At 46.2% G+C, this 24294-nt stretch overlaps 3 protein-coding genes and 1 non-coding gene across 4 annotated transcripts; all 4 read left to right on the top strand.

Annotated features, from left to right (window-relative positions):
- Positions 1 to 1005: 1005 nt before the first annotated feature.
- LOC132383834 (histone H4) lies at positions 1006 to 1320 on the top strand. Its single transcript, XM_059955043.1, has one exon. It carries the CDS (start codon positions 1009 to 1011, stop codon positions 1318 to 1320), a length of 312 nt encoding a protein of 103 aa, XP_059811026.1. The 5' UTR covers positions 1006 to 1008.
- Positions 1321 to 6076: 4756 nt separating this feature from the next.
- Positions 6077 to 6451, top strand: LOC132383789 (histone H2B-like). The gene has a single exon (XM_059954995.1). It carries the CDS (start codon positions 6077 to 6079, stop codon positions 6449 to 6451), a length of 375 nt encoding a protein of 124 aa, XP_059810978.1.
- An 802-nt stretch (positions 6452 to 7253) lies between these two features.
- On the top strand, positions 7254 to 8405 carry LOC132383770 (late histone H2A.L3-like). The gene has a single exon (XM_059954973.1). It carries the CDS (start codon positions 7474 to 7476, stop codon positions 7855 to 7857), a length of 384 nt encoding a protein of 127 aa, XP_059810956.1. The 5' UTR covers positions 7254 to 7473; the 3' UTR covers positions 7858 to 8405.
- A 9339-nt stretch (positions 8406 to 17744) lies between these two features.
- Positions 17745 to 17816, top strand: trnag-ucc (transfer RNA glycine (anticodon UCC)). Its single transcript has one exon. It is a non-coding gene; the product is annotated as a tRNA-Gly (tRNA).
- The last annotated feature ends 6478 nt before the right edge of the window (positions 17817 to 24294 follow it).

Here is a 24294-nt window from a genome sequence, read left to right as displayed (position 1 = left end):
TCAAGTGACACCATCAAACCTCCTGGTGAGGATATTGGTTCCCCTCCGGTCCAGATGGAAATGGTCTTGTTTGTCCCGGTCTCCCACCTGACTGGAAGGGAGCCGATTGATCCATGAACCTGAAGATCCCCCTCCTGCATCAGTTCCTCAGCAACATATTAAACTGCACAACATATCAATTTCTCACCACACAACCACATGGTTTGGGTCGTAATTCTGTAATTATAATCCTGGAAGTCCTGCTGTTTTAACCTAGTTCCCGAAAATGAATTTGTAGGACCTCATACCTGCTCGTTGAAACCTTTCCGTGTCGCACGAAGAAAGCTTCCAGTTGACTCTCCTCCTCACTGGACCTGTCTCACCTTCATTTCGAGAGGCAAATGATCCTTGTGCCTGAAGCCCCACCCACCTCGCACCAGCTCCTCAGCCACCCCTTATCTGGGCTTTGGAAGGCTCCAGAAGCGCGGTCTGTATATCCTTAATCTGCCTATGTATCCTGTTCCTTTGGGTGACCGTACTTTCATTTCCCTCGCGACCCAGAGGAAAAATTGTTCTGATGAATTAACCCTCTCATCACTGGAAGTGACTGCACCCTCGCCCACCAACTGCTGTGTGTCAGGACACTCAAACTGGTCCTGGGGCCGGGGAGGGACAGACTGAGGTTCTCGGGGATTTGCGGAATGGAAAAGCACTTCCTATAATTTAAAGCAGGAGAATCAGCAAATTTCCAGAAATCCTCCAGAATTTACGTGGTGTGTGAGTCAGTTTTTTTTCCGCTAAAGCGCTTTGTGTCGGATAGACCGTTGGAAATTGGCGGGTGTGGTAAAGTGAAGGCGGAGCTGGACGATGAGAGGCCGCTCTCGGCTCTGTCCGTCACTCTGACTCTGTCTCCTCATCTCCCCGCCTCTGTCTCTCTGCGCATTTCTCGGGCAGGTCGGGGCGCTGTGTATAAAAGGAGACATCAGCAGTCGGTTTGTCACTGAGCAGCGACCTGAGTGAAGCAGCATCATGTCTGGCAGAGGGAAAGGAGGCAAAGGACTGGGCAAAGGCGGAGCCAAGCGGCACCGTAAAGTGCTCCGGGATAACATCCAGGGCATCACCAAACCGGCCATCCGCCGTCTGGCTCGCCGTGGCGGCGTCAAGCGGATCTCGGGTCTGATCTACGAGGAGACCCGCGGGGTGCTGAAGGTTTTCCTGGAGAATGTGATCCGGGATGCGGTCACCTACACTGAACACGCCAAGCGCAAGACGGTCACTGCCATGGATGTGGTGTACGCTCTGAAACGCCAGGGCCGCACTCTCTATGGCTTCGGCGGCTGAAAAACTCCCACTTCCTCCCGAACACAACACAAAGGCTCTTCTAAGAGCCACCCACCGCCTCACAGAGAGAGCCGTGTCCACAACCTTTTAATTATTTTTATCGATATATTTGGCTGACATAAAACAGATTAATCCGTTCCGCTTGAAATATCCCTGCGATTCTGCCTTTTCAGCATCCCCTTGTCCGTCTCGGACAGAAATCAGTTCCCTCATTCAGAGAAACGATTCTGTAATCATCCATTTAAATCTTCACTGAAACAATTATATGTCAAATGAAACTGAAATTGTAGAATCCGTGATACAATTAATGGTAAATAATATAAAAAAGTAATCAAGCACCGTTGCTGGGTGCTCTGAAATTGGCGGGCGATTTGAAATTAATCCTGCGCCAATCACACTGTATTCTGATAGCATGAAGTCCGACAGCCAGTAACTTTGTAGAAACTTTGTGTGTGAGCGAGTTTTCTTTCCCCTCTCTGGAGCTCTGTGTTTCGGATAAACCGTTGGAAATTGGCGGGTGAAGTAAAGTGAAGACGGAGCTGGACGATGAGAGGCCGCTGACGGCCCTGTCTGTCACTCTGACTCTCTCCCCTCACCTCCCCGCCTCTGTCTCTCTGCGCGTTTCTCGGGCGGGAGTAGTGGCAGAGGATTGGAGGATGGGTTATGTTATCCAGTCACGTAGGAAAGGATCGATGGAAAACCAAACACAAGACATTGTTCAGATTCTGGACGGTCTCGGCCTGAAACGTCGGCTGTTTACTGTTTCTCACAGATTCTGCCTGGCCTGCTGAGTTCCTCCAGCACTGTGCGGGTATCGCTGCAAGGAAAAGCCTGGGAGCTGAGTCAGGTCTGCTGCTGCAGTTCATTCATTAAAGACTCGGCTGACAATGTCAATGCCCGGCTCAGCAAATATGCAGATATCACTAAAGTGTGAAGAATGTAACCAGCAATACAACAGGACGGTGGTCAATGAGGTCAGTGATTTGAGTAATGACAGATAAATGTGAGAAAGAAAATAGGTGCAGGAGTAGTCCATTCGGCCCTTCGAGCCTGCAAACAAGAACAAGAGATGTTCCGTTGTCATTGACGAACCAGGGCAGAACTGCCGTGGGGAATGTTCGGTCCCTGGGAGTGCTGTAAAACAGAGAGACATCGGGGTGCAGATATCGAATTCCTTCAAAGTGTAAACACAGGTCGGCAGGACGGTGAAGGTGGTGTTTGCCACACTTGCATTCATCGGGAGAGTATTGGGCACTGGACCGTGACGTCACATTACAGCTCTCCCAGCCTTGGGGAAACCACTCTTGGAGCACGGCGTACATTTATAGTTGCCCAGTGATCAGAGGGTGACATTAAACTGGAGAGGGTGCAAAAGGGATTTAACAGGAGGCTGGATAGACTGGAACATTCTCACCAGAGTGTATGTGACATTACAGAGGCTGATAAAATAATGGCAGACAATGCTACGGTCAATAGTGAATCTGTTATCTCCAGGGTCATGGAGTTGGAAGCTAGAGATTAAGGTATACAGTGTGAGAGGAAAGATTTAACTGGGACCCTGAGGAGCAGGTTTTGTTCACAGAATGTGCTGTTTAAATGGAACAAAAAACCTCCAGTGATGGTATAGAGGGGGCACAGTTGCCAAATCTCTTGGACTGTGGGAAGGGAAGTTTCACAGGGACATGGGACAAATTCAGGTAACTGACAATGGTTTTGTTTGTCCGCTTGGCCAGCATGGATGTGTTCAGCCGACAGGCCTGTTTCTGTGCGGCATAAATCAGTGACGAGGTCTGTTGCTGTGGCAGAGCAGGAGGGACAGGGTCAGTAGTGAGAAGGTTTGGGGGATGTAGACAGGAGAGTGAATGGTTGAGGATGGGGCGGATGGAACAGAATGTGGGGAAATGTGAGATCACCCATTCCCAGGATCAAACTGTAAGAGTCGTTTCTACACGGGATGTTCAGAGGGACCTGGGTGCCCTTGTAAACAAATCACTTGAGTTAACGTGCAGGTACAGCAAGTAATGAGAGAGCAAACAGTATTTTGTCCTGTGATCCAGGACGAGTGGAGAAGAGGGGTACAGATGTCTCACTGGATTCTATAGGGCCCTGGTGAGAGCACACCTTGAATGTAGTGTCCGGGTTTGGTCACACATCCTCGGGAAGGATATCCCTGCAATAGAGAGAGTTCAGTGACTGTTCCCCACACTGACTGGGCTGGTTCCAGGGATGGAGGGTTGGTTATGTGAGAGGAGAATGTGTGTGCTGTGTCTGTATTCCTGCAGTTAATGAGAAAACGAGGAAATCTGTTAGATTCTTTCAGGATGTGACAGGTAGTAAGCAAGGAGGATCTTTCCTCTGAATGAGATCTCCATAACTGAGGAAAATACCCTCAGAATGAGGCGTAAATCTCAAACACAAGATAATCTGCTGATGCTGGAAATCAAAAGCAACACATACAAAATGCTGGAGGAACTCAGCAGGACAGGCAGCCTTTATGGAAAAGAGTAAACAGTCAACACATCGGCCCAAGACCCTTCCATCAGATCTCTCCCTGGTGAAGGTTCTCAGCCTGAAGCATCGACTCGTTACCCTTTCCCATAGATGCTGCCCGGCCTGCGGACTTCCGCCAGCATCTTGTGTCTGTTGAACAGATTCAGGTGACAAGCATTCAGGATGGAAATGAGATCATATTCCTTTAATCTGAGAACTAGGAACTTCTGTATTCCTTATATAAGGAATCTGGAGCCTCAGGTGCTGGGTTGAGTCAAAGCTGAGATCAACAGTCTCTGGGAAAATTTTAGTTTCTAAGTGAGTCCATAAGACCATCAGATTTAGGAACAGAATTCGGCCATTTGGCCCATCGAGCCTGCTCTGCCATTTCATCATCACTGATCAATTTTTCCTCTTAGCCCCAATCTCTGCCTACATCCAGTGATTTGGCCTCTACAGCCGCATGTGACCAAAAATTCCTCTGATTCACCACTCTCTGGCTGAAGAAATTCCTCCTCATCTCCACTCTAAAAGGATGCCCCTCTATTTTGAAACTGTGTGGTCTGGTTACAGACACTCCCACCACAGGAAAGGTCCTCTCCACATCCACTCACTCGAGGCCTTTCGCTATTTGATAGGTTTCAATTCGGTAACACTTCTTCCTTCGCATTTCCAGTGAATAGAGGCCTAGTGAGGTGAAATGCTCTTCATTAGACAAGTCATTTAATCCTGGGTAAAATTCTCCAATTGTGACGTAATGTCAGTACAATAAATTCTGGATTTCAGAGATTTTTGCATTTTGGAATCATGGATCAATCTGTCCAACATTAATCACTAGTTTGTACTGCAGTAAACTTGTTACTTTAACCCATGCAATCCCAGGCACATAGAAGCAAAATAAAGACTGGTGTAAATTTAGAGTAGGGAAGTTGAACTGTACTTGGAGGTAAAGCCTGATTACTAGGCCTCAGAACATTCTATTCCCCAAATGGTCAAAATAAAGCCAAGTAACAAGGTCGAAAATACCCACAACTTGCAGAATTACACGCTTCTCATTATCTTGGTCCATGGGATAAACACGGCGGGCCTGATCCACCCTGGCTGCGTTGCCGGGGCGATATTGTATCATGATTAAAGACCCGAAATACCCAATGACCCTAAGTTGTATTATTGATGATGTGTCCCTTTGCACACCCGGTTCCCTAAGCCAAGTGGTGTTGAACCACGATAATGAAATGCATCAGCCACTGTGTGGCTCCACTACACTACCCCATCCACCGTCTACCATACACCATCATATACCAGGGTGGATCAGGCCCGCCGTGTTTATCCCATGGACCAAGATAAAGAGAAGTGTGTAATTCTGCAAGTTGTGGGTATTTTCGAACTTGTTACTTGGCTTTATTTTGACCATACGTCATACACCATACATATCTCACCATACACCATCTACAGCCTTATCTCTCCCAGCATATATACATCCACCAGGCCTACCCTCAAACCTAATCCAGGGGTCCAAGGGGACACACAGCCCCACAAACACGATGACTAGTGTCAGGAGGAGGAAGATCCAATAAAGGCAAGTGTTGGACCTGGTGAATGAAGGCATGGGCCAGATCAAAGTGGCAGCGTTGCGTGACTCTGAATCGAGAGTGACGAGATGAAGAAGCACAGGAGGGGTGATTCTCCCACTGCCTGCATAATCTCTTTGTTATTTAGATTTTGTTCTGATAGTCCTCTGTCTATTTGAATATTTTGGTATAATTCTTATTTAATTTCAGTGTTTCTTGTCAATGTTGTGTCTGATGCAATGTGTCTGTGATGTTGCTACAAATACGTTGTTCCTCTCACCTGTGCATAAATAAACTCGATTTGAACTTTACATTGAAATGTCCAAATCTCTCCTTCGCTCTCCTGCTGCCCTGTGTCATGAACTGAACGTCTTAGTGTTTAATTTTACAATATTTCATCTGAATTTATTTTCATTCTGTTTTTGAAATTTGCGTTTCCCTTTTCAATGTCAGCCCGCACCCCCGCCTGTCTCTGCCCTTCTGTACTTCCTCCCGCATTAAACGACAGCGGTAACCGCCACACATTGGCGCTGCTTCCCATCCCCCAGCGTTCCGATTGGTGATTAATTTCTCCAAACAACCAATGGAAATGCTCAGCAATCCCATCCTCATTAACATACCACTTTGGGCGCTGCCTATTTAATCCGCGCTCCGGACAGCTTCAGCTTATTATTGTGTTTGAAACCGACGAGGAAATGCCTGATGCGCCGAAACCCGCTCCCAAGAAGGGCGCCAAGAAAGCTCTGTCCAAACCGGCGAGCAAGTCTGGCAAGAAGCGCAAGAGGTCGAGGAAGGAGAGTTACGCCATCTACATCTACAAAGTGATGAAACAGGTTCATCCCGACACCGGCATCTCCTCCAAGGCCATGAGCATCATGAATTCATTCGTGAACGATATTTTCGAGCGCATCGCGGGTGAGGCTTCCCGCCTGGCCCATTACAACAAGCGGTCCACCATCAGCTCCCGGGAGATCCAGACCGCCGTGCGCCTGCTGCTGCCCGGGGAGCTGGCCAAGCACGCCGTGTCCGAAGGGACAAAGGCGGTGACCAAGTACACCAGCTCCAAGTGAAGCTGCCTAGTGAGATGATCGAAAACACAACGGCTCTTTTAAGAGCCACCCACAATTTCAATGAAAGAGTTGTACTAGCTTTTCGGTAATAAATTACACATACTTTGTCTGGTGACTTCTACAAGAGCTAAATCGCGATTGTAATAAGCTCCCACTGAACTGACAATGAATTGTTACCCCCTCTCCCCCCCCCCCCCCCCATCAGTCCGCCCACTCGGTATCCATGCCAAGCGGAGGATTGCTGCCGTTGTTGTTTTACTTGCGGCTTCAGCAGTTTATTGGTTCCAGTTGGGTAACTCCTGAATCTCATTTCAACTCGAGCCTGAAAGACATTATGGCTCTTTCATGTGGAGAGGCGTCGACAGTCCTTCTGCTTATAGATGCTGACTGGCCTGCTGGGTTCCACCAGCATTTTGTGTGTGTTTGAAATTCCAGCATCTGCAGATTTCCTCGTGATGGCTCTTTCATATTATAACTTTATAAAATTGCAGACTAGACGCTGGACAAAGTTTGAGAAGAGCCGTTTTCCATAACCTGATAACGTTCACACAGTGACCGACCGCGGGCAGAAGATGAGCGGCAGTTTTATTCGGTTCCGTTACGGGTTGAAAGAAATTAGAGAATTGTGTTCCCAGACACTCCAATATCAATTACACTTAAATCAAATGTGCCCGATTTCAGTAACAGAGGGAAATGCGAAGACCCAATCTTAAAACAGATCTGCAATGATTTAACTTGACATTAAATTTAAATAACAGATTTATTTTTTGGCGGGCTTTTTTCCAGATTACAGTGCACTTTGGGGAGGAGACGGTTATTTTTCCCGCTTCTATCTTCACGGACTGCTGATTGGTAATTAAGGCAGTTCTTCGATTGGAGCATTTCTCTTCACCAATGAGAAAAAGCAGGATCACACCAATCTCAAACATCAGTTTGCATTCTCAAAGAAAGTACAAAAGGGGCGAGTTGGGGCGGGGTGAACATTCTTTCATTCTCGCTGGATTAGGACTGTGACTGTGGAAATGTCTGGACGTGGAAAAGGCGGCGCTGGCAAAGCTCGGTCCAAGGCCAAATCTCGCTCGTCTCGGGCTGGACTGCAGTTCCCGGTCGGCCGGGTTCACAGACTCCTAAGAAAGGGCAACTATGCTGAGCGGGTGGGTGCCGGAGCCCCGGTCTATCTGGCTGCTGTACTCGAGTATCTGACGGCCGAAATCCTCGAATTGGCCGGCAACGCGGCCCGGGACAATAAGAAGACCCGCATCATCCCCCGGCACCTGCAGCTGGCCGTCCGCAACGACGAGGAGCTGAACAAGCTGCTGGGAGGGGTGACTATCGCTCAGGGCGGTGTGTTACCCAACATCCAGGCTGTCCTTTTGCCCAAGAAAACCGGCGCTGCCAGTAAGTGAAGCGACGTAAGCTGAATCTATTTACCTAAAGGCTCTTTTCAGAGCCACTCACAATGTCTGTGGAAGGGCTGAGCGGCGGGTGCTTTCCGTCCCTTTGATATCCTGCATCTGTCAGTGCCTCGACGTGTTTCTTCCGCGAAAGAAACCGGAATAAATCTGCACAGAAACCGGTTTGTTTCAGTCCCGGCTCGTTTTCCCCTCTCAGCAGACCGAATGAGCTCTCTCCCCTTGCAGAGAATCAGCGGGTTCACTAGGCGCAGAGTCGTGAAATGAACTTCCGTAGTCAGCCCCGGGAGGGAGAATTTAATCTCCGATCACTCAACGACTCCGCTCTTCATCACCTCGAACCGCGTTGTCTGGGTTCCACATTGCGGGTTGACCCCGGACCGTTCCGGTGTGCAGAAGGCGGGAACATCGCCTGTTCGTTGCTTCATGAGCGATTCCCATCGCCTCACAGAAAAATAACATTTGCGTTTTACATTTCAGAATCAAGTTTATTATCACCGGCATGTGACGTGAAATTTGTTAACTTAGCAGCAGCAGTGCAATGTCATACATAACCTGGAAGACAAAGTTATAAAATAATAAATAAAATAAAATAAAACATAATAAATAAACAAGTAAATCAGTTACGTTTATTGACTGTTATTTTGAAAAATGCAAAAACGGACATACTGTATATTAAAAAGTGAGGTAGTGCCCATAGTTTTAATGTCCATTTAGGAATTGGATGGCAGAGGGGAAGAAGCTTTTCCTGAATCGCTGAGTGTGCCTGCAGTCTTCTGTATCTCCTACCTGACGGTAACAGTGAGAAAAGGGCATGCCCTGGGTGTTGGAAGTGTTTACTAATGGACGCTGCCTTTATGAGCACCGCTCCCTAAAGATGTCCTGGGTACTATCAGCAGCTTCTTTCGGTGCTGTGCCGTAGCCCCCCCACACCAGACAGATGCCGCCTGTCAGAATGCTCTCCGCGGCACAACCGTAGTACCAGTCACTTCTCTACAAATTCCTGTCTGTCTAAGACTTCCCTAAATACCCCTGTGCTCTCTGCCTCTGCCACCACCCCTGCTAGTGCATTCCAAGTCCCCATCACTGTTCCCTTCACTTTCTTCCTCAGATCTTAAATACATGTCTTTTAGTAGAAGACATTTCTCTCCTGTGAAAAATATTACTGGCTATAACTATACACTAACTATGTCCTGCAAAATTGTATAAATTTCTGTCAGATCTCTCCTGAGCTGACGCCACTCCAGAGGAAAAAGCTCCAGCATGTCGAGCCTCTCCTCACCTCACTCCTCCTCCAGACATCCTGCTTAACAACTTCTGCACCTGCACCGAAACCTCCACATGCTTCCTAGAATGAGGTGACCGGAACTGAACACTGTGCTCTCAGTGTGGCCGAACCAGCATTTTATAAACTGTAACATGATGTCCTGGTGATTGAACTCAATGCCTTGCCCGGTGAAGGCAAACATGCCGTACACAGGCTTTACCACCCTGTCAACCTGTGCTCCCAGTTTCAGGGAACCAATCTGCCCGGACCCAGCATCCTTCTGTGTGTTAATGTTCCTGCCATTACCTGTGTACCCACGCTTTATGTTGGACGTGCACCCCTGGGTATCCTTTTCACCACAATGAATGTACAGAATGCAGTGGGGTTATTTTTAATCCTGCTCATCCGAGATTTTTCATCACTGTTTCTCGCTCTGCAAATGTTCTTGAGTTCCCTTCTGTGTTTTAAATATCATCCTCAAACCCCCTGTTTGATTCCAGCTTCCTAAGCCTTACATAAGCTTCTCACTCTTCCTCGACTAAATTTACTTCCTCTCTCATCATCCAAGGTTCCTGAACCTTGCCATCCTGGACCCTCCCCCTTACAGGAACAAACTGGCCCTGAATCACTGTGCAGCTGGTCTTTAAACAAACTCATGTCAGATGAGGATTTGCCTCAAAATCCATCCTTACAGTGTTAAGCATCAAACTTGGCATCAATCTCTCCATTCAGTGACTGGTGTGCTGGTTCACAGCCCCCTGTCAATCTCATTTCAACCCTCCCAGGGAGCAACAATGAACCTCATGATACAGACCCCCCCCCCCCCGTAAATGTCACCTCTGGACCTGAAGAGGTTCCAGTGTTCTGGAATCCTGAAACCCTGTCCCTGCACCAGCTCCTCAGCCACACAGTCATCTGCTCTAACTTTCTGTTCCCACCCGAACGACCACAGAGCATTGGGAGTAACACAAAAATTATCACCTTTCAGGTCCTGCTCTTTAACTTGTTCCTTAACTCTCTATATTCACTGTGGGACCTCATCCCTTTTCTACCTGTCCACTGCTACTGACGTGAACCACCACCTCTGGCTGAGTGAACATTGTTCAGTAGCTGCTTTGAGACGTCCATCCCTGACACTCAGTTATACGATTTACAAAACTTTGAAACTGACTAAAAAAAGTCATTGAGAGGGAAAAGAAGAAATACGAAGGTAAGCTAGCCATTAGTATTAAAGAGGATACCAGAAGTTTCTTCAGATATACAAAGTGTAAAAGAGAGGCAAAAGTAGATGATGCTGGAGAGGTAGTAATGGGGTACAGGGAAGTGGCAGAGAAGCTGAATAAGTATTGTGCATCAGTCTTCACTGTGGAAGACACTGGCAGTCTGCTGGAAATTCAGGAGAATCAGGGGGCAGAAATGAGTGAATTGGCCTTTACTGTGGAAAAGCTGCTTGGAAAACTGAAAGATCTGAAGGTAGAAAATCAGCTGGACGGGATTTTCTACACCAGAGCTATGAAAGAGGTGACTGAAGAGATAGTGGCAGTTTTAGTAATAATCTTTCTATAATCCCTGTATTCTGGCGTGGTTCTGGAAAAGAGGAAAATTGCAAACATTATTCCACTCTTGAAGGAGGGAGAAGGGCAGACGAGAGGAAATCATCAGCCAGTCAGTCTGACCTCAGTGGTGGGGAAGATGATGGACTCGATGTATTTTCGGGCTACTTGGCAACACATGATAAACTAAGACAAAGTCAGCATCGTTTCCTTTAGGCCCAAGGTGTACAAGATGATGAGAGGCATCGATCGTGTGGATAGTCAGAGGCTTTTTCTCAGGGCTGAACTGGCTGCAACAAGAGGGCACAGGTTAAGGTGCTGGGGAGCAGGTACAGAGATGTCAGGGGTAAGTTTTTTACTCAGAGAGTGGTGAGTGCATTGAATGGGCTGCCCGCAATGGTGGTGGAGACGGTTACGATAGGGTCTTTTCAGAGACGTTTGGATAGGTAAGCCCAGTAATTCCTAAAGTAGGGACATGTTAAGCACAACTTTGTGGGCCGAAAGTCCTGTTTGGTGCTGTAGGTTTTCTATGCTTCTATTAACTTACATTGGATTAAAGTGTTGACTTTGACAATATTTTTCCGTAACGTTCTGTTTTCATGAAGGGTTCAGTGATCCAGTTACAACGTTTTTCTATCTCAAATTGTAAAAGATTATCCACACAAGTATAGAAAATACAAATATTAAATATTTATAAGACCGAAGAGTCAAATAAAAATGTGAATATTACTGTCTATAACACACTCAATTCCCGTGGGTGGGGGGTGGGGTTGGGTCACAGTTCCTGGAAATGCCCCTCTGTACCCACTCTGTTCCAATGCTCACAGTTTCTCAGTGGCTCAACTGATTGACAGCTCTCTCTGCCCCGTCTCCCAGACTGTGGACACCGTCACGTGATACCGTGTTGCGTAGGCCGATCTGTGATGAGATGACGTCAAACATGTCATACCGGCTCCGTCCTAGTTTCCAGGGGAACGGTCCGGGGTGGGCAGTTGGTCCGGGATGGTGGGCACGGTGTTGTAGTAAAGTGGAGTCGGTCTCTACTTTGGGTTTCGGCTCCACTGTGGGAATCGGCCTCTCCTCTTCCTGCCCACGGAACAGTGAGTGTCTGTCAGCGCCTCACCGCACCGGCTCTCTGCCTCAGGTACAATATTTAAACCATATTTGCACAGTTACATGGATAGGAAAGGTTGAGAGGGACACGGGCCTAATGCAGGCGGATGGGACGAGTTCAGGTCGACAACTTGGTCGGCGTGGATGAGTTTTACCGAAGGGACGGTTTCAGTTCTGTATAAATCACTGACTCTATTCTGGGCGGTTCAACCAGGGCAGGATGTACACAGTGAATGTCAGGTTCCTGGGAAGGTTTAATGAACAGAGACTTTGCGGGTTTCTGCCCCCACACCTCCTCCGGCAGCTGATTTAGGAGAGCAGCTATTCTCTGTGTGAAGTATGTACCCTTCAGATCCCCTTTATATCTGTCTTTAAACAGTTTTGTACAATTCTAATGAGAGGCAGTACTTTGGCTGATAAAGCAAGTAGATCACACAACCCTGTCTCTCTGTGATGCCACATACAGGGAACTGTGTAACAATATTAGGGACACAAGCACAGGTACTTTGGTGAGCAAGGCCTGGAGGGATATGAAACTGATGCAGGAAAGTGGGATTAGTATAGCTGTGCGCGATGGGGAGCATAAATGTGATGGGCCAGAGGGTCTGTTTCTATCCTGGACAACCCTGGCAACAGCAGTCCTCCACTGCAGTGGGGTTTGTTACCTTCATTCTCAGCTGTGAGCTTGTTCCACTGAACCCCTTATCCTCTGAGAAGATATTTGCACCCCTCCTTTGTGACCAAGCTGTCCGCCATCTCTGCTAATACTAACCAGTGTTCTTCACCAAATTCCCATTTTAAATTCCTGTTACTGGTGCATGAGGAATGGGGGAATTTTGGTAGCCTTTTGACGGGGTTGATTCTCTACTCACCCTAATGCATTAATACCTTTGTCCAACAAAAATCCATTGTCCTGGGTCCTGAGTGTTTTAGGTGAGTCCATCCTGAAGTTCTGTGTTCCAGGTTCCCACTGAACTTTCACAGTCAGTGGTTTCTGCATGGCTATACTGACCATCGAGAATCTGTCTCCAATAACTCAGCACTTGGTCTGTCTCCTACCCTGTCCTGGTGATTCAAATGTTCAGCCAGATGTTCCTTAAATACCAGCCTGCATCTCTCCCTCAGGCAGTGTGCTCCAGATTGTAACCAACTTCATTTTGCCAGCTGGTCCACATCCCACATCCAGATTTATTAGCCGACTTTGCTGTCCATCATACCCCTAATCTTCTTATCATCTACAAACTTTCTGATCCAGTTTACCACATTCTCATCCAGATCGTTTATACAGATGGAAAACAACCTCAGACCCAGAAGTTAAACCAGGGCAGGATGAACACAGTAATGACAGGTTCCTGGGAAGTGTTCAGGAACAGAGACTTTGTGTGTCTTTGTCTTCACCACATCCTCTGGTAGCCTATCTGAGATACCAGCTATTCTTGTGTCAAATATTTACCCTTCAGATTCCCTTTAAATACACCCTCTTACCTTACAACTATTCCCTTTAGCATTAGACAGCCACACCACTGGAAACAGCCTCTGCTTCTCTAACCTTTGAATGCCTCACATAATTTTATTCCCCTCCATCAACTCACCCTTCAGATTCCCTTTCAACCTCCACCCTGTCATATCAAAACTATCCCGTGCAGTTTTAGGACAGAGAAAACTGCTGCTTCCCCAAAAGACCCTGTGGAGTGAACAGCTTCTGCCTAGACATCCCTAGAAGATGTCCCATTGATCCATGAAACTGGCACTCTGCCCCCTGCACCAGCTCCTGAGCCACACGTTCATCACTAGTATCTCTCTATATCTCCCCCCACTAACAAGTGTCACTGGGAGTAATACAGAGCTTACTACTTTTTAGTTTCTGTCTGATTTCTCTAAATTCACTGCACAGGACACAACCCTCCGTATCCCTACGTTGCTATTACCAACATCCACCGTCCACCACGATGTCCGGCTGCTCAACCTTCCCTTTGAAATGTCCTGCAACTGCTCCGAGACCATCGGACCATAAGACACAGCAGCAGAATTAGGCCATTTGGCCCATCCTGTCTGCTGCACCATTCTGCCAGGAGTAAGAGATCATGACAGACCTCTTAACCCTCTCAAACACTCTTATCCCCCCCCCACCACAATCGAGAACCTCCACATTAAATATACCCAATGAATCGGTCACATCCATCTGAGGGGATGAATTCAAAGTCAGGACCAGAATCAGGTTTATTACCACCGGCAGGTGTCAGGAAATTTGTTAATTTAGCAGCAGCAGTTCAATGCAGGACTTGATAATATAGCAATAAATACATTACTGTACATATGGATATGTATATTAAGTAAATTAAAATAGTGCAAAAATATTGTAAATATTTATATTTATAATATATAAGAAATATTATAAATAATATATAGAATACATCTACAGCGGGTTTTGGGTGTTTTAAAGTGTCAAACCAAATATCTTCAAACTCCTGATGAAATATACGTGTTGTCTTGCCTTCTTTATACTGTAGCTGCATCAAGAGAGATATTGACACCCAGGAACTTAAAATAGTTCACTGTGTCTACTTCTGATCCCTCTATGAGGATTGGTTTGTGTTACCTCGTCTTATCCTTCCTTCGATCAGCTGTTTGTCTCACTGACATTGAGCACAAGGTTGTTGCTGTGACACCACTCAACTAGCTGGTATATCCCACTCCTGTAAGTCCAATAATCTCCATCTGAGATTCTACCAACAATGGTTGTATGCAGCATATTTCTCGCTTGCTGTTGTGCTATATTTAGTCACATAGTCATGGTCTTGGAGGGAGTAGAGCAGTTGGCTAAGCACACATCCTTGAGGTGCACCAGGGCCAGTGTCGATCTTCAGTGAAGAGGAGATATTTGAATTGACTTTATTTCTTGCATCTTACACATACATGAGGATTAAAAATCTATGTTATGTCTCTGTCTAAATATGCAATGTGCAAACACAGTGATTTATAATAATTGATAATAAATAGAACAGCCAGTGTAACAGAGAGGTACCCTCAATTCATCGTGAGTTAATCAGTCTGATGGAAGGAGCTGTCCAGAAGCCTGTTGGTGCTGTCTTTTGTGCTGTGGTACCGTTTCCTGGATGGTTGCTGCTGGAATAGATTGTGCTTGGGGTGTCTGGGGTCCACAATGATCCCTCGGGCCCTTTTCCCACATCTGTCTTTGTCAATGTCCTGAATCATGGGAAGTTGACAACAACAGATGCGCTGGGCTGTGCTGCAATTAAGGGAGGTACAGTTCCCATACCAGGCAGTGATGCAGCCAGTCGGGATGCTCCCAATTATGCCCCTGTAGAAAGTTCTTAGGATTTGGGAGGTGAAAGAGGCGCTGTTGTGCCTTTTTCAGCACACAGCAGGTACGTACTGCCCACGTGAGATCCTCGGGTATGTTGATGCCGAGGAATTTAAAGCTGTTTACCCTCTCAACCCCAGATCCATTGATGTCAATAGGGGTTAGCCCATCTCCATATCTCCACACAATCTGTGTGAATTATCACTAATCCACACAGACTGTGGTTTCCCGGTTGGGAAGTCGAGGTTCCATTTGCAGAGGGACCAGGTTCCGTAGCTTATTGATCAGGACTGTGGGAATGATAGTGTTAAACGTTGAGCTCTAGTCAATGAGCAACGTCCTGACATAGGCTACACAGATTCACTGCTCTTTACTAAGGAAATTGCTCCTTATCTTTGTTCTAACAGTATGTCCTAGTATTGTGAGGCTGTGCCCTATGTTCCTAGAAGGCCCCACTATCGGAAGCACCCTCCCCACTCCATTCTAGGCCTTTCAATATTTGATCTGTTTCAATGAGATTCCCTCGTTCTTCTAAAGTCCAGAGACAACCGGCCCAGAGCCATCAAACAATCCCCGTGCATTAACCCTTTTATTGCCAGGATCTTTTTTGTGAACTTCCTCTGGACCCTCTCCGATGCGAGCATGTAGCTTTTTAGATAAAGGCCCAGAACAGTTCACAATACTCCAAGTGTGATCGGAGCAATGCTTACATCCTTGCTTTTGTATTGTAGTCCTCTCTAACTGAATGCCAACATTTGGCTTCCTTACCACTGACTCGACTGGCAAGTTTATCTTTAGGAAATCCTGCACGTCTGAGACGGACCTGACCCCAGTACCCAGGAGGCGACACACCATCGTGTCATCTCTGTTGCTGCCACAGAATCTCCTGCACATCCCCTGTACTGTGAGTCCGCTGTCATCACTGCTCTGCTTGACCATTCCTCCCGCATCGGTCTGGGGTCTCAGTACCACCAACCTGGCGAGCTGCTGTCTCTGGTTCGTCATCCCAGGGGTATCCAAAGGAGTGTACTTGTTGCTGAGGGTCACGGCCACAGGCAGACATTACTCTGTCTGTCTCTTCCCCTTTCCGTCGTGATGGTCACACAACAGTCTGCATCCTGACCTCAGGTGTGACCAACTCATGAATCTCTGGTCTCAGCATCCTGGAAACTCTCGGTCTGTCCATCTCCATCTTCATTTCCTTCACACGGTCAGTCAGGAGCTGCACCTCGGTGCACTTCCCTCATGTGAAGTTATCGGGGACACTGAGTGACTCCCACATCCTGAGGTGGAGCATGTCACTGCCGTAACTGTAATTCCAGCCACTCTGATGGGGAGAGGAATTCCAAAGAAATCCTCTGACATTTGACTTCCCAGAGTACACCGACTTATCTCCCATTTCTCTGCCCACATTTCCAGCTGGTCTATGTTCTGCTGAATCCTTTCGCAACTTTCCTCACGATCCATAACTGCACCAATTTCTGTGTCTCTGCAGACCAACAAATCAGCCCTCCTTCATTTTCATCCAAATCATTTCACAAAGAGTAGAATTCCTTGTGGGCCCCACTGTTCACAGGTGTCCAGTCAGAATCACACCCCTCAACCATTACCTTCTGTGTTCTCTGACCAAGCTGCATTTTGAATATACTCAATCAGATTTCTTTTGAGCGATGTGCTTCCATGCTGTGGATCAGCCCACCATGGGGACTCTTGTTGAAAGCTTTACCAAAGTCCTTGTATCCTGTACCCACTACCCAGCTCTCATCAGTCTAGTCTGTCACTTAAAACGTTCGGCCATGTTCGCAAGAGTTGACGTTGCTCATGCAAAGCGATATTGGCTACTCTGAAATTGTTTATGATTTTTCAGATGCAAGCTGATCCTATTGTTAGATATATTTTCCAATAATATCAGCAATTTATAATATCCCTACCACTAATATAAGAGTCACCAGGGTATAGTTTCCCATCTTGTCCCTATTGCAATTCTTTAAAAGGTGAAGAATATTTGTCATTTTGCGCTCTTCTGCATCCTGGCCTGTAATTAAAAGAGAATCACTTTTGAGTTGGTTATCTTTTTGTCCTTATTTTATCCCTCAAGCATCAGGTTTTTGAATCAATGTTCAAAGTGAATTTATTATTGAATTACGCATATATTATACAACTTTGAGGTTTGTTTCAAACAGGCTGTCGTGAAACAAAGAAAGCTGAAAGAACCACTAATAAAATAAGACCATCAAACACCCAATGTGCAGAAAGAAAGACAAATCCTGCAAACAATAAACACAAGCAAATTCTGTAGCATTTTGAACTGAAATGCACAAAGAGAGTTTGTGCACAGATGCTTAGTTCAGTGCAGAGTGGAGAAGCGAGCTGAACCGGCTTGTCCCTGGCCTCGGCCAGAACAACCTGACCTTTTCAATCTGGCCCCGTGTCTAAATCATTGTCCAAACACTGGGTTCAGTTGCTTTGATACGATTTGGGGCCTGGTCCCCACCACCCTGATTTGGCCTGTAACTGAATTTTCCATTTCAGCCCAGAGTTTATTCAGCAGCTTGGAGACTGATGGAGTCACACGGAACTATGGAAGACCCCTCACTACTCAAATCCTTTGCAACATCATTGAGCGATGGTGGTATAGTGGTGAGCATAGCTGCCTTCCAAGCAGTTAACCCGGGTTCGATTCCCAGCCATCGCAGGTTGTACAGTTTTAGACTCCAGAACAACTAAACCTCTTACATTGACACGGTCTACGCGGAACTCCAAGGCCCGAGTGATGACTCACTATAATTGACGCTGCGAGTTTAAGACTGGTTCATTAGTTATCATCCACTGTGTCGTGGATCAGAGATGGAATTAACATTGCTCAAAAGTTTCCCGTTAAATCCTGTTCTGACTCTATTCCAGATTCCGCAAGAATGGACACTTCACAGGAAGGACCGGCAGGATTTATAAAGCATTGCCCGGACGTTGCCTGATCAAAGTATTTGAGCTTTCATTGGGATGTCAGAGCCTAGAGGAAACTTGACCGAATTATGAGGCAGAAAGTTATGAGAGACGTGGGCAACACGAGTGAATCTGCAGATGCTGGAAATGAATAAAAACACAAAATGTTGGCAGATCTCAGCAGGCCAGACAGCATCTATGGGAGGAGGTAGTGACGACGTCTGCCAGCATTTTGTGTTTTTATGAGAGACATAGATTGGGCAGAGTCAGTATTGGTTCTCAGGGTAAGGATTTGAAATTCTAGCGGGAATGAATGTAAGGTCGGAGTGGGGGAGAGTTTAAAGAAGATGTGCGGCTCATGTTTTCAGATGGAGTGGGGCGGGTGCTTGGAATGGGCTGCCAGGTTCAGAGACGGAAGGGTGTACGATGTTCTAAGATCGGTACATGAATATGTTAGTGTACAACGACATGGATAGAGGTACAAAGATAAAATCGCAGTTGATGGAAATCCAAGCAACACAGAAAATGTTGGAGGAAGTCAGCAGGCCAGGTAGCACCTGTGGGAAAAATAGAGTGGACGTTTCGGGCCGAGTCCCTTCATCCCGTCGGGAGAAAAAACAACGAGGAATCACAGCTGGACGGTGGGGGGGGGGGGGGGCGCTGGGAGGAAGAAACATGAGCTGACAGGTGAAACCAGTGGGGAGGGGGAGGTTGACTGGTAAATTAAAGACCTGAAAATTTGATTGGTGAAAGAGATACTGGGCTGGTTAACAGGGAAGGGGAGAAGGCCATGGAAGAAAGAAAAGGGGGAGGAACACCAGAGGGAGGTGACGGAGAGGTAATGGATAAGGCCAGAGATGGAAAAGAGAATGGGGCTTCGTGAAGGAGGGGGCATTACCGGACGTTTGAGAAATCGATGTTCATGCCATCAGGTTGGAGGCGACCCAGACGGAATATAATGTGTTGCTCTTCCACCCTGAGTGTAGCCTCATCGTGACAATACAGGAGACCTCGGGCTAATGGGCTATTTTGTCGGAATTGGAACGGGAAGTGGAATTAAAATGGGTGGCCGCTGGGAGATCTCGCTTGTTCTGGTGGACGGAGTGTAAGGTGCTCACTGAAGTGGACTCCTAATCTGTGTCGGGTCTCACCGATATACAGGAGGCCACACTGGACAAACTGGACATGGTAGATGATCCTGAAAGACTCACAGCTGAGGTGTCCCCTTACTTGGAAGGATTTCTTGGGGCCCTGAATGGTGATGAGGGCGGATGTGTAGGGGCACTTGTTTCACTTGCAAGGATGAGGGCCAGGAGAGAGATCAGTGGGAGGGACGAACACACATGGGATTCACATGGGATCCCTGCAGAAAGTAGAGGGGGGAGGAAAAATGTGTTTGGTGCTGGGATCCCGCCGGAGATGGCGGAAGTTACCGAGAATTGTGTTCTGGAGGCGGAGGCTGGTGACCCCCCCCGGGAGGTAGGTGACCACAAGACAAACCCTATCCTGGCAGAGGGCGCGAGAATGGGGTAAGGGCAGACGTGAGCAAAATGGGAGAGATTCTGTTGAGGGCAGCTTTGATGGTGGAAGTAAGGAGGCCCCTTTCTTTGAAAAAAAACACGATATCTCCTTGCATGAACCTCCTGCGGACACGGAGGAATTGAGAGAAGGGACTGGCGTTGTTACAAGTAACGGGGTCGGAAGAGGTGTAGTCCAGGTTGCTGTGGGAGTCTGTGGTTATAACAGGCATCAGGAGACAAGCTGTCTGCAGAGATAGAGACAGAGAGATCGAGTAAAGGGAGGGAGGTGTCCGATAGGGATCAGGTAAACTTTTGGGCTGGGTGGAAGTTACAAGCAAAGCTGATGAAGTGGACGAATTCCACGCGGGTGCAGAAAGAACCGCAATGCTGCCGTTTATGTATGTAGTACAGGAAAAGTGAGGGAGCGATATCAGTGTTGGCTTGGAACAGAGACTGGTCCACGTAACCGACAAACAGGCAGGCACAGCTGGGACCCATGACAGCGTCCGTGGCTACACTGTGTGTTTAAAGGAAGTGGGAGGACGTTCGGCCGGAAGGAGGTGAACGGTGGTAGAGGGCAGCTGGCTGGGTTTGTTATCCAGATGGAAGCGGAGAGCTTTGAGACCTTCCTGGTGCGGGGGGTGTGGAGTTGCTGGACGTGTATTGGGTTTGGACATCCATAGTGAAAATAAGATGGTCGAGGACCGATGCGGGATGAAACCAATTAGACTCCAACTGAATGACCAAATTAAATCAAAACCACGACATTAGACCCGGCAAGTCGGTTAGTTCCAAGGATGTCGCTCGAGGCAACGCACACTTATGGACAAAGAGAAGCGGACCTTACACACTCATTGAACCACAGAACATTACAGCACAGAAACAGGCCTCTTGGCCCTTCGTGGATGTGCCGACGCAGTTTTCTGCCTAGTCCCACTGACCTGCACCTGGGCCATATCTCTCCAAACCCCTCTCATCCATGTACCTGTCCAAGTTTTTCTTAAATGTCAAAGTGATCCCGCATTCACCACTTCATCTGGCAGCTCATTCCACACTCCCACCAGTCTCTGCGTGAAGAAGCTTCCGCCAATGATCCTTTTAAACTTTTCCCCCTTCACCCTTAACCCATGACCTCTGTGTTTTTTCTACACTGGCCTCAGTGGAAAAAGCCTGCTTGCATTCACTCTGTCTATACCCATCATAATTTTATACACCTCTATCAAATCTCCCCTCATTCTTCTACGCTCCAGGAATAGAGTCCTAACCTATTCAACCTTTCTCTGTAATTCAGTTTCTCAAGTCCCGGCAACATCCTTGTAAACTTTCTTTGCACTCCTTCAGTGTTATTAATATCCTTCCTGTAATTCGGTGACCAAAACTGCACACAATACTCCAATTACGGTCCCACCAATGTCTTATACAACCTCACCATTACATTCCATCTCTTATACTCAATACTTTGATTTATAAAGGCCAATGTACCAAAAGCTCTCTTTACAGCTCTATCTACTTGTGACGCCATTTTTAGGGAATTCTGTATCTGTACTCCCAGATCCCTCTGTTCTACTGCACCCCTCGGTGTCCTACCATTTTCCTGACAGAAGGATATCATGCACCCCGGGTATTATCTGTTTTCCCTTCTTCTATCTAGCTGAAGGTCCAAGCTCATGGGTAGCTTCAACTCCGCTGTTCTGTTGCCTGAATGGTGTCCGAGTACAATAAGATGGACCCTTGACCTCACAATCTACCCGTTATGATGCGACACCTGATTATTTACCTGCACTGTGCTTTCTCTGTCGCAGTTACATTGTATTCTGCATTCTGTTATTGCTTAACATTGTTCTCGCTCTTTTCTTTTTACAATATTTTTATTCAGAAGAAAAAAACACGATTTACGGCGTGCAAGACATTGATGCATCTCAACATAACTTGTGTACATTCATATATTGTAATAAAATTGATCAAAATGTTCTAGCAATAGACATAAAGGTATACCACTCTGTAATCAAAATTTTAAAGATAGGTCATACATCATAAAATATTTTTTATATAAAAAACAGTCAACCCCCCTACCAACCCAACTACCAAAGAAAACAGCTGATGGATGATAATGGATAATTAGAAAAAAAACATATTCGCTTAAGAAGAGAAGATAAAAATATACATAAAAGTCTGTGGACTGTTAAACTTTATAAGTTGGAAAAGTAATTTAGGAAAGGTCCTCAGATAGCATAAAAAAGATTGTTTCGAATTTAAGACTGAGCAGCGGATCTGTTCTAAATTTAAATAAGACATAATATCACGTAGCTATTGAAGATGTGTAGGAGGGGTAGACTCCTTCCATTTCAGCAAGATTGCTCTTCTTGCTAAAAGAGAAGTAAAAACTAAAACCTGTAGGTTAGGAGTATTTAAAGTTATATCTTCATTTGCAATAATACCAAACAAGGCAGTAAGGGGATTTGGGTCAAATTGGACCCTATACTTCCCGCCAAAACTTTTCAATTTTAGGGCAAAACCAAAACATATGAATTAAAGAGGCATCAGCAGAGTTGCATTTATTACAAAGTGGAGAAACATTCGGATAAGAACTGGACAGCTTCTGTTTAGAAATGTAAGCTCTATGAACCACTTTAAAGTGTAGAAGAGAATGACGAGTACAGAAGGATGATTTATTAACCCGTTGAAGAATTTTATTCCATCTATCATCAGAAATCTGACAATCTAGGTCATCCTCCCAAGAAATAAAGAGATGGGTGGATTAGCCCTACCCAATTTTAGGTTTTACTATTGGGCTGCCAATATAAGGAATATTACTTTCTGGTCCTACTATATTTATCGTAAAGATTGCCCAGCATGGGTCTCCTTAGAAGTTAATTCTGTAAAAAAATTCCTCTATTGTCTTTCTTCTTGGATCATACTCTTCTTTTTCAGCAAATGAAATAACAGATAACATAATTGTTAAGCAAACTTTAAGGATTTGGTCTCAATTTAGGAAATTTTTTGGTTTAGCGAATTTTTCATTATCAACTCCCATTCTCCTTAATTATTTTTTTATCCTTTCCATGACTGACAAATTCTTTAAGGATTGGGATGAACTGGGCATTAAATGATTTTGAGACCTGTTTATCTCAGGATCTCTTGCTTCATTTGACCAATTGCTCTTGTCTGAATGGTGACTTGCATCCTCTCTAATTCACCTACTGAAGCAACAGCAGATGTGTCTCGTTGGCTCTTTACACAACTCTGGAACATCTAGACAGCAAAGAAGCAAACATCTGGATAAACTTTATTGACTACAGCTCAGCATTTAACACCACCATCCCCTCAAAACTAATCAGCACACTGCAAGACATGGGCATCAATACCCACTTGTGCGATTGGTTCCTGGATTTCCTCAGTTGCAAACCGCAGTCAGTTCGGATTGGCAAAAACTTCTCCTCCACAATCTCTGTCAGCACAGGAGCACCACAGGGATGTGAGCTTAGCCCCCAGCTCCACTCACTTTCGACCTATGTCTGTGTGGCTACATACAGATCCAACACCATATACAAGTTTGCAAACATGCGGGATCTCCCAGTGGCCACACATTTTAATTCCACGTCCCATTCCCATTCTGATATGTCAGTCTATGGCCTCCTCTACTGTCGAGATGAAGCCACATTCAGGTTGGAGGAACAAAACCTTATATTCTATCTGGGTAACATCCAACCTGATGGCATGAAGACTGATTTCTCTAACTTCCGTTAATGCTCCTCCTCCCCTTCTTACCCCATCACCTATCTATTTATTTATTTATTGTTTGCTTATTCATTCATCCACCCATCCACTTAGTCATCCATTTATTTATTTATTTATTTATTTGTTTGTTTGTTTGTTTATCTATTTATTATTATTTTCGCCCTTTTCCCTCTTTTTTTCCTTTTTTTTTTCTCTCTCTGTCCCTTTCACAATAACTCCTTGCCTGCTGTCCAGCTCCCTCTGGTGCTCCCCTACCCCTTTCTTTCCCTCAGCTTCCCGTCCCATGATCCTTTCCCTTCTCCAGCTGTGTATCCCTTTTGCCAATCAACTTTCCAGCTCTTAGCTTCATCCCTCCCTCTCCAGTCTTCTCCTATCATTTCGGATCTCCCCGTCACCCTCCCACTTTCAAATCTCCTACTATTTCTTCTTTCAGTTGGTCCTGACGAAGGGTCTCGGCCCGAAACGGCGACTGTACTTCTTCCTATAGATGTTGCCTGGCCTGCTGCGTTCACCAGCATTTTGTCTGTGTTACAAGTTTACGGATTACACTACTGTTGTGGGCTGTATCAAAGGGAGTTATGAATTATCATACAGAAGGGAGATCAAAAATTTGGCTGATTGACATAATAACAACAACCACTTACTTAATGACAGTAGACCAACGGACTGATTGTGGACTTTAGGAGAGGAAACGGGAGATACGGGAGCCAGTACTCAAAGGATGAACTGAGTTGGAGAGAGTCAGTATCTTTAAATTAATAGAGGGGTCACCATTCACCGAAATCCCCCACTATTCCCACTCTGTTTACAATTATCACAAGTTTTTCAGCGGCTCCACTGATTGACAGCTCCCTCTGCCCCGCCCACGGGCTGCTGACTTTCGTCACGTGACAAAACGATTTGCCTAATCGTGACGAGCTGACGTCACAGAGGTACCAGTTCCACCGACGTCGTTTCCTGGGGAACGGTCCG

The sequence above is a fragment of the Hypanus sabinus genome, chromosome 31 (assembly GCF_030144855.1).
Source record: "Hypanus sabinus isolate sHypSab1 chromosome 31, sHypSab1.hap1, whole genome shotgun sequence".
In the NCBI taxonomy this organism is placed as follows: domain Eukaryota; kingdom Metazoa; phylum Chordata; class Chondrichthyes; order Myliobatiformes; family Dasyatidae; genus Hypanus; species Hypanus sabinus.
Note: the sequence above shows the minus strand (reverse complement) of the source record. Positions and strands in the feature narration are given on the sequence as shown.

Coding starts and splice junctions, on each gene's coding strand:
- LOC132383834 (XM_059955043.1), top strand. CDS start 1,009: ATGTCTGGCAGAGGGAAAGGAGGCAAAGGACTGGGCAAAGGCGGAGCC.
- LOC132383789 (XM_059954995.1), top strand. CDS start 6,077: ATGCCTGATGCGCCGAAACCCGCTCCCAAGAAGGGCGCCAAGAAAGCT.
- LOC132383770 (XM_059954973.1), top strand. CDS start 7,474: ATGTCTGGACGTGGAAAAGGCGGCGCTGGCAAAGCTCGGTCCAAGGCC.